The 10026-nt window shown below is 55.3% G+C and overlaps 1 protein-coding gene across 1 annotated transcript; it reads left to right on the forward strand.

The window, feature by feature from the left end:
- Positions 1–3418: 3418 nt before the first annotated feature.
- NPAS4 (neuronal PAS domain protein 4) lies at positions 3419–9092 on the forward strand. The gene is made up of 8 exons (XM_029208764.1): positions 3419–3775; positions 4503–4654; positions 4833–4935; positions 5054–5327; positions 5510–5619; positions 5966–6101; positions 6223–7640; positions 8339–9092. The coding sequence occupies exons 1-8, from the start codon at positions 3601–3603 to the stop codon at positions 8365–8367; spliced, it is 2397 nt and encodes a 798-aa protein (XP_029064597.1). The 5' UTR covers positions 3419–3600; the 3' UTR covers positions 8368–9092.
- Positions 9093–10026: the final 934 nt, after the last annotated feature.

A 10026-nucleotide genomic window follows, 5' to 3' on the forward strand; every position in this document is an offset into this window, starting at 1 on the left:
ACAGAGCCAACTCAGACGTGGACACAAACACACACATGTACAGGGAGGCACACAGAAAGCTGCAAACATATAAATACATACCAGCACAAACATAGAACTACACACAACACAGGAAATCATAGACATTCTTAATAAAGACAGGCATAGACGCAGGCATAAGCAAATGCATAGATATAAAAGGATACAGACACACAGCTATGAAGACACATGTGAACAGACATACAGAGGCCTACAAATACAGTCATGGTCAAATGGACAGACAGACACACACGCACATTCTCAGAGTCTGGCCCCCTCCCTTCAATTGCCCAAGCATCCCCAAGCAGCAGTGCATAGCTGGAAATGCTGCAGGCTCACACAGAGAGTTTGGGTGGGTGGCTTCTGCTACCCCCATTTCTTCTACAAACTCACCCCAAGGCCCCCCTCTGAATTCATTCCCTTGCCCACTTTCCTATAGTCAATGGGCTCTAATACCTCCCTCATCTCAGACTTCCAATTCTTAGCCTGTTCTGCTGCTGCCGCCTGCTGCTTGGGAGGGGGAGGGAGGTGTGTGTGGGGTGACTCAGCCAGGCCAGGATGACTCACACTGCCAGTATTTTTAGCAGCGGCCAGGAGCTCTCTAGCGTGCCAGCCGCCCCCCTCCTCCTGCTTGCTATTTTGGAACCATCACTGGTGATATAAATAGCTCCTCTCCCACATACTGAAGCTGCTGCCAAGCTATTTTTGGTTCTCCACAGTTAAAAATAGCTTTAAGGAGGTGGGATGCAAGGGGTGTGGGAGTTGGCCTGGGGAGAGAAGACATTGGGGCATAGAGCGCTTCTCAACTTGAATCAGAGTGGGCGAGCTAGGATGAGCTTTTCTGTGCCCCCTCCCTTGTCCCTTTCTAGACCCTTCTTCTCTTCCAGAGTGCCTTCCGCCCAAGTCCATTCTGGAAAAATCCAAGGGCTCTTCCCTTGAGCCCAGTTCCCCCCCCCCCGCATTTACTTCACTCCTAGAGTTCAGATATCTTGCCCCCCTACAATCCACCCCCTTATTCATTCTCAGAGGACAAGGGCACAGCCAGCTGGGGCCTCACTGTGAGACCTGTATGGATTCAAGCTCTACTTTAACGTCCCATGTTCCATATGACATTCCTTGGGATAGTTCAGGACCACGGACAGCGGTGAGTGCCCCATTCTTTCACCGCGGCTCTGCTCAGCTTGCTGGACCAAACCAACAGGCACCTCTGGTCATGGAGAGGAACACTAAGAATGCCTCTCAGTCAGGGATAAAGAACCAATAAGTGAATAAAACAGGAACACTGCCCTGGATTTTCCTACAGGAAAGGGGTCCAAAGATTAAGGGCTTGTCCAAACAGAAGCTTGAGCGAGGGGTGGGTGAGTACGTCAGGGGTCAGACAGAGATGAAAGTGGAACAGAGATACGCTTTCTGAAGGAACCATTTTTCTGTCACCCAGGTAAATAGGGTTAGAGATAGTGGCAGACAGGCAGACAGACATACCCCTTCCCTCCATCTCAGCTGTGCCACTGAATACGGGAAGGTTGATGTGGATGGACCCAACCTCTGCCAAAATACACAAGAGGTCACGATTGGGCCCCCAGAGACCCCCTTCTTGGACAGCCTTCTTCTCAGCTGTCTCTCCTCCTCCCACTCTACCCCTCTTGCTTCCACCCTTTTCCACGAGGAGTGAAGACCCCAAATTTTGCTTCTTGGTGTCAAAGTTTATCTCCACCCCTCCTACGTGGCTTTCTCCAATCAGGCCAATCCCTTTCCCCCAAGTTTTAAATGGTCTCATCCCCAGCCCCTCACGTGACTTCACGCACACCCTCACCCCACAGGATTCGATTTCAGATAAAATGTCCCCTAGCCCGTTACCTTCCCCTTTGTTTGGGGGAAACGAAGGCACCCTTCAACCCCAGTAGAGAGTGACCATCCGTGCAGAAAAGAGCAAGAAGAAAGAGGGAGATGATAGGGCAAAGTGATATGATGTGGAGACAAAACTGACAAAGAAGAGAGACGAGAGAGAGCAGAAGGGGGACGTTGGGGGGGGGCGCAGAGGGCGCACAAAGTTGAGATAGACCACCAAGCCGACAATGAGATAAAGAAACTAGCTGGTGCGGGGCGGTGGGGGGTATTTGGAGAGTTGAAGATGGAGAGACAGCGAGGAATCCTACCGCCGATGACGGGGAGGGGGTTGGAGGGGAGTGTGGACGGCCCAACGGAGTTAAGGGGTCTCTGGTAGGTGCCTGGATCGTGCAGAGGGTCCAGCACGGCCCCCTCGCTTCTCTTCTGCGTCCCCATCCTCCCCGCTGGAGGCAGGGGGGAGCCCTCCGGAGCGTGGCGGAGGCAGCCAGGCCCCGCCCGCCGCTGCCGCCGCCGCAGCAGCCGCCGGAGGATTCCTGTCCTAATATGGAGCTGGGATTCCCCCGGCCCCGCCCCCGCCCCCGGCCCGCGGGGAGACGAGGCTTGCACTCGAGCGGGGGGGGTGAGGGATATGGGGGTGGTGGCGGGGGGAGCCGCTGGCTCTGGGGGCTGGCAATGGGGAAAAGGATACCTTGGTGTAGACCCAGATCCTCACCAGGCCCTGGGACCCTGCCTCTGTTTCCCCCGTCAGTGGCTGAGGTTAATTAGTTGACAGAGAAACGAAGAGTCACTGCCGACTGCGGCGTTGGTGCAGGTGTTCCTATTCTTGGCTGTGGGAAAGTAGAACCAAGGCCAGATTCAGCTGGTTCCTCTCCCTCAGGACCCTTTTCCCACCCATCCTAGGGACTTAGAGCCCCACCGGCCTCCCCCTGCTAAATCAGCAAGGCCCGGCTTTGGAAAGGGGGGAGGAGGAGACTTGTTCTTTGAAAGTGACTAAGGGAATCCCGGATTGAGTAATCCCTAGAGAGAAACCCCAGCTGTGACCTATCCCACAGAGGCCAAGGAAGGTCCTTCTCCCCACCCCCATCGCCCCGCCCCAGACGAACTTGACCTTTGGCAAATAGAGAGGGGGGATTTGTGTACGACCCTACTCCTCCCATTTCCCTTATCTCTTCAGAAAAATCATTGTCAGAGCGAGCCCCTCTACAGACTCTCCTGCCAGGGGCTTCAGACCGCCCCAACCCTTACCCTGTCCCTTCCCTCAGCTGAATACATTAGGATACCTGGGTCCCTGCACCCCCTTTCAGGCCTTCCTAAAGCAGCGCCTGCCTCTCGGCGCAGCTGCCGCCAGCAGCGGCCCCCTCCGCAGCCTGCGTTCTCCCCCTCCCCCCGGCACCCCTCCCGCTCTTGTTCTACGTCATGGGATGACGTCGGAAGCCTGGGAGGGAGGAGGAGCGCGCCCCCCCAACCCCAGCCAGCAGCTCCCGCTGCAGCTTGCTTAGCCCAGCCTCCCGCCCCCCCTTTCTCTAAAGCGAGCCCCCCACGCCTGACAGGAGCTATATAAGGCGGAACAAGGCAGGCGAGGGGGGCAGCGCAGCCGAGCGGAGCCCAGGAGAGGAGACAGAGAGAGAAAGAGCCTGAGCGAGAGACGGGGAAGCAAGGAGGAAGCCACCGGTGCGTCGGGACAGGAACGCAGGTGTTCGGAGCGCCCGAGCTGGAGCTCCGCAGCCGCTAGTCATGTATCGCTCCACCAAGGGCGCCTCCAAGGCGCGCCGCGACCAGATCAACGCTGAGATCCGGAACCTCAAGGAGCTGCTGCCGCTGGCCGAAGCGGACAAGGTCCGGCTGTCCTACCTGCACATTATGAGTCTTGCCTGCATCTACACTCGCAAGGGCGTCTTCTTCGCTGGAGGTGAGCAAACTGGGGCGGAGACACGAGCTGGCGCGCGCCGGGGAGAGTGAAGCAGAGGGAACCCACTGGGACTGCCGCAGGTCTAGGGCAGCGTGTCAGCGAGCTGGGGTGAGAAGGAACTAGGAGAACTCAGGAATTCCCACTTTTCCTCCTGAGTTCTGTCCAAACCTCACCTTAGTTCTGAATGAGGATTAGAGAGCCTGGATAGTGTCCCTGGTGCCAGACTTATGGGAGGAGGAGAGCCAGGACAGAATGGCCCCAGTCCCTACCAGCGTAGAGGCGCTCCGGGGAGCCAGCGAAGGGAAGCCCGGGAAGTTACAGGGACGGAGCCGCCAAAGCCTGGGGAAGCACAGATGCTGTTCACGATACTGGAAGGGCTCTTCTGCAGCCGGTGGAGCGCTGCCCGCGGTGCTGACAGCACCACCGGGTTGCAAGGCACTGCCCGCGGTGCTGAACGCTCGGTCGGCTTTGGAGCGCTGTCCGTGGTCCTGAAACACAGACCCGCCAAAGCCCCAGCCCCGACTTAGAAGTCGAAGGGCTCGCTGGCTGGAGAGATCCAGCAACAGGTTCCCCGGGCAAGAGCTGCGGGCAGCAGGTCAACAGGTGTGTGCAGAAGCAGGTCCATGAGAAATTCCTCAGAATTTTCTGAAACCCGGTCCATGTCTTTCTCACTTCTTCTTTGCTTCCCAGTCTTACTCCTGACCCACCCTGTCTTCTCACTCTGCAGGCACTCCTCTGGCGGGCCCCACAGGGCTCCTCTCAGCTCAAGAGCTTGAAGACATAGTGGCAGCACTACCTGGATTCCTGCTTGTGTTCACGGCGGAGGGGAAGCTGCTATATCTCTCTGAGAGTGTGAGCGAGCACCTGGGCCACTCCATGGTGAGTGCTGAGGATCCTTTCAGCTTGGACTGCAGCACGGATGGGAACACAATGAGTTTTCCACTTTTGAGAATCTGGGAATTACAGGGGAGGAAGTTATAGCCTACAACATGCTATGTGCCAAGGATTGGCTCTTGCTGCCTTCATTAATGGTCATCTCTCCTTTACCTTTCTCCAGGTGGACCTGGTTGCCCAGGGTGACAGTATCTACGACATCATTGACCCAGCTGACCACCTAACTGTGCGCCAGCAACTCACCCTGCCCTCTGCTCTGGATAATGGTGAGAACTCCTTTCTCCTTGCCTCAATCCAATATGCCTCCTGCTGCCCTGCTCCTTCCCATTTGCCATCTCTCTCAGCCATTCACTCTCTTACCAGTTTTTCTCTTCACTCACCTAGATCGCCTCTTCCGCTGTCGCTTCAACACCTCCAAGTCCCTCAGGCGCCAGAGTGCAGGCAACAAACTGGTGCTTATTCGAGGCCGATTCCACGCTCACCCACCTGGGGCCTACTGGGCAGGAAATCCTGTGTTCACAGCTTTCTGTGCTCCACTGGAGACAAGACCCCGCCCTGGCCCTGGCCCTGGCCCTGGTCCTGGCCCTGCCTCACTTTTCTTGGCCATGTTCCAGAGCCATCACGCTAAGGACCTGGCCCTGCTGGACATCTCAGAGAGGTAAGCCCAGAGTGTTCAGACCCCAGGGAAAAGGCAGGTCAGAGGTGAGGGGACCCTAGATTCTGGAGTCAGGGACAGGGAGGATGGGATCTAAGGGTGCAGAAGACCTGGGAGGGAGTGAGATGCCTGGGTATCAAGCAGGGAAAACAGAAAGCTGACCTCATCCTTTCCACCTTTCCCAGTGTCCTAATCTACCTGGGCTTTGAGCGCAGTGAACTGCTCTGTAAATCATGGTATGGACTGCTGCACCCTGAGGACTTGGGCCACGCTTCTGCTCAACACTACCGCCTGTGTGAGTGTCCAGAGAGGCTGAGGACAAGACAGGGAGTTGGGAAAGGGCATGGGAAACCTGACCAAGAAGGGCTGTGATCAAGACTGATGTCGGGGAGATATCAGAGGCTAACAGCTTTGGATGCTATAGGGTGAACACTAGGGTAAGGAGTCAAGGTGAGAATAGAATCAGAACTGGGGGACTCTGAGTGGTGAGGTCAAAGTGGGGAGTTGAATGGTGCAGGTTAAGGTAGTCAGAAAAGAGGATGTCATGAATACCCCAATTCAGTGGAGAGGTCAGAGAGTGGGGAGAATAGGTGGTGCTGTCTGATGGGTGTCCTAACTCTGCATCTCTTCTTTCTCCTCAGTGGCTGAGAGTGGAGATATTCAAGCAGAGATGGTGGTGAGACTGCTGGCCAAGCCTGGAGGCTGGGCGTGGATTTATTGCCTTTTATATTCAGAAGGTCCGGAGGGTCCCATTACTGCCAATAACTACCCAATCAGGTGAGCTGCAAGCCAGGGGCCTGGGAGGCAGCTGAGGTGGACATGGAGGAGATACAAATCAGAGAACTTCTCTGGGAATGGACACCACACCCTTACCGGCTGCCTCTTCTCTCCTCTCCAGTGACACGGAAGCCTGGAGCCTCCGCCAGCAGTTAAACTCTGAAGAAACCCAGGCAGCCTATGTCCTGGGCACCCCGACCATGCTGCCCTCATTCCCGGAGAGCATCCTCTCACAGGAGCAATGCTCTGGCCCTAATCCACTCTTCACCATGGGGCCTCCCCGAAGCACCAATTTCCCCAGTGCTCCTGAGCTGGGTGCTGTCTCAACACCAGAAGAGCTTCCCCGACCCCCCAAAGAGCTTGGCTTCAGTTACCTGACATTCCCATCTGGCCCTGAGCCTTCTCTTCAAGCAGACCTGAGCAAGGATCTTGTGTGCACCCCACCGTACACGCCCCGCCAGCCGGGAGGCTGTGCCTTCCTCTTCAGCCTCCATGAGCCCTTCCAGACCCACTTGCCCACTCCATCCAGCTCTCTCCAAGAACAGCTGACTCCGAGCACTGTGACCTTCTCTGATCAATTGACGCCCAGCAGTGCAACTTTCCCAGATCCACTGACTAGCCCACTACAAGGCCAACTGACTGAAACCTCAGCCAGAAGCTATGAAGATCCTTGCACCTCCACTTTCCCAGATCAGCTGCTTCCCAGCACTGCCACCTTCCCAGAGCCTCTGAACAGCCCTGCCCACGAGCAGGTGACTTCTCCAAGCACAGCATTCCAAGCACACCTGAACAGCCCCAGCCAAACTTTCCCAGAGCAACTGAGCCCTAATCCCACCAAGACGTACTTCGCCCAGGAGGGATGCAGTTTTCTCTATGAGAAGTTGCCCCCAAGTCCTAGCAGCCCTGGTAATGGGGACTGCACACTCCTGGCCCTAGCCCAGCTCCGGGGCCCCCTCTCTGTGGATGTCCCCCTGGTGCCCGAAGGCCTGCTTACACCTGAGGCCTCTCCAGTCAAGCAGAGCTTCTTCCACTATTCGGAGAAGGAGCAGAATGAGATAGACCGTCTCATCCAGCAGATCAGCCAGTTGGCTCAGGGCATGGACAGGCCCTTCTCAGCAGAGGCTGGCACGGGTGGGCTAGAGCCACTTGGCGGGCTGGAGCCCCTGGACCCTAACCTTTCCCTGGCAGGAGCTGGCCCCCCTGTGCTCAGCCTGGACCTGAAACCCTGGAAATGCCAGGACCTGGATTTCCTGACTGACCCTGATATATTCCTGGAAGAGACGCCCGTGGAAGACATCTTCATGGATCTCTCTACCCCAGACCCCAATGGGGAATGGAGTTCAGAGGATCCTGAGGCAGCAGTCCCAGGAGGGGCCCCATCACCTCGCAACAACCTGTCCCCAGAAGATAGCAGCTTCCTGGAGGACCTGGCCACATACGAAACCGCCTTTGAGACAGGTGTCTCAGCATTCCCCTACGATGGGTTTACTGATGAGTTGCATCAACTCCAGAGCCAAGTTCAAGACAGCTTCCATGAAGGTGAGTTGAGCCAAAATGTTCAAGAACTCAAGTTCCTCTCCTGCCAGTGAGATGCTGGGTGGAGTTAGATGAGTAAACTGCCCTCTCTGTTCCTCGGTTTCACTAATAGGATAAGATCACCTGCGGCGTAGGATAGCGGTTCGGATAAGAACTAATGAAAACAATATGGAAGTTCTGGACAAGTAGGCCTGGGGGGCAGAGATTAGGGGTGTGGGATAAGACGCAAGAGAATCTTGGGTAATGGTTTGTGCTTCTTAACTCTACGAGGGACCTAGATCAGCCATCCCCAACCCATTTTACAGATGAAGACAATCAAGATCCCGAAGTTAAAGAAACTCCCCTGAGGTTATTCAACAAACTGATGGAAGAGGGATTAGAGCTCTATCTCAGTATTCTTTGTCCCCCAAAGGGAATACAGATTGAGAGTTTACAGGAGTTTGGGAAAGAGAGTGGGACTCAGCCCCTGGCCCCGACAGAGTGTCCCTGCTATGGCTCCATCCTTTCCAAAACCACAGACATAATTTCACTTCATTCATCCAAACTACTCCCGTATCTTCTGAGCCTCTGGTGACCATTCAGTCATTGGACCAGCGTACTGGAAGCCCATACTATGTGCCAACAGTGCACCACATCCTCAGCCTATCTTTCCTAATAGGCCTAACTGACTGTTGTCTCTCTCTCTCTCTCTCTCTCTGCAGATGGAAGTGGAGGGGAACCAACGTTTTGAATAAGTCTGTGACTTAACGTCGTCAAGTATGGCATATTGTCATCAAGACATGGAGCCGCTCTCCACCCCCCCGGGATTGTTGGGGGGATTCTGGGGGCCAGAGGGGGATAGATCCGATTCCCCAGGCCCTGCAGGATTTGGGGGGGGGGGAGGTGGGAGGGCAAGGGAGGGGAGCTTCTTTTTAAAATTTAGAGACATCAAGCAATCCCAGTTTCCATTTCAATCTGTATTCACTCGTAGTGAGTTTCCTTGAATGGGATTTCAAGCGGAGAATGGGGGAGTCTCACTTCCCCCGCCCCGCGCTGCCCCATGGGCCTGGGCCAGTTCTCCACTCCTGGGGGCCAAGCCACCCCTGGGCCTTGGTGGGGGAAAGGCAGTGCCCACCTGGGCCAGCCTGTGCCCTGAGGGGCTCTTGACACCCACGTAGAATTCTCTACACACCAGTAACGGGATTTCAATTCCGATGGACTCTGCCGCCCTGGCGGCCCTTCTTGTGACTTTTGCGCCCCGCGCCTGGGGTGGGGGGCGCGAAGAGACGCTACGTTCCTTTCCGATGGAGGAAGGCAGACCTGCCGCCGTCACACGTGTGCTTGCACGAGTGCGTGTACCTGGTGCGGGACTCACCCGGCTGCCCAACTGCCTGGGACTACCCAGGTGGTCACCTCGTGGTGCTGCGGTGACTTTGTAGCCAACTTTATAATAAAGTCCAGTTTGCCTTTTTGGTACACCTGGTGTCATGCACTTCTGTGAAAAGGGAAGGGTGGTGACCTGAGAAGGTTGAGAGGTCCCAACGGGAGCCTGGAGGTTAGGAGGTAAACTCTGGACCTGCTGACAGCCCTGGCATTTCTTCATTCACTCATGCACTCATTCATTCATTCACTCAACACCTGAGTGTTCTGTGTGTGGCCCACCCTGTTCTAGAAGCTGAGAGTTTGGAGCTGAAACAGATGCTACGTCTTGGCGTCAAGATGCTTTGGCATCCAATGCTAAAGGGTACTGGAGTCTCCTCTCTGCTCCGGGCTTGCAGTGCTTCCAGTGTGGGAGGGAGCAGAAGTGTCTGGGGATGGGTAGGGGATTCAGCTTGGCATTTTCCTGGACATGAGTTTGGAGTTTGGAGTTTCTTTCTTCAGCCTGGCCCTACAGGCAAGCAGCTTCCCTGGATTTAGGGTCCTGGATCTCTCACTGGAAATGATAACCACCTCTTTTATCCCTGAATGGGGCTTTCAGCTGACAAACAATTTTATATCACTTAGTCACTGCAATAAAGCCTCTGGACAGGTGTATAAGCACCATTTCATTGATGGAGAAACTGAGGATCACAAGTAAAAAGTGATTTTTTTACCCCCACAGTTAGTGAGAGCCACAGGTGGGCAATACACCCACGTCATCTAAATCCAGGCCCTGGCCTGTCTCCTCCGCCAGATTCCCCAAGAAGGGCAGGCTTGGGCTGGAGCAGGGGCCTCCTCCCCTCCCAGTCCGCACACTAGAGCAGACCCCAAACTTCTTAGCAGAATATAACTTAGTGGCTCAAGAGGAAAAGTTTCCCAAAACACTGTCTTCCTCTAAGCTTGAGGGCCAAAAGCCACAGGATATGGTGGGGGCAGAAATGAAAATTAGGAGCCAGAAAGACCTGGATTCAAATTCCACCTCCACTGACTA

Source organism: Monodon monoceros, unplaced genomic scaffold, assembly GCF_005190385.1.
Source record: "Monodon monoceros isolate NGI ecotype Baffin Bay Population unplaced genomic scaffold, NGI_Narwhal_1 Super_Scaffold_7, whole genome shotgun sequence".
NCBI classification, from domain to species: Eukaryota; Metazoa; Chordata; class Mammalia; order Artiodactyla; family Monodontidae; genus Monodon; species Monodon monoceros.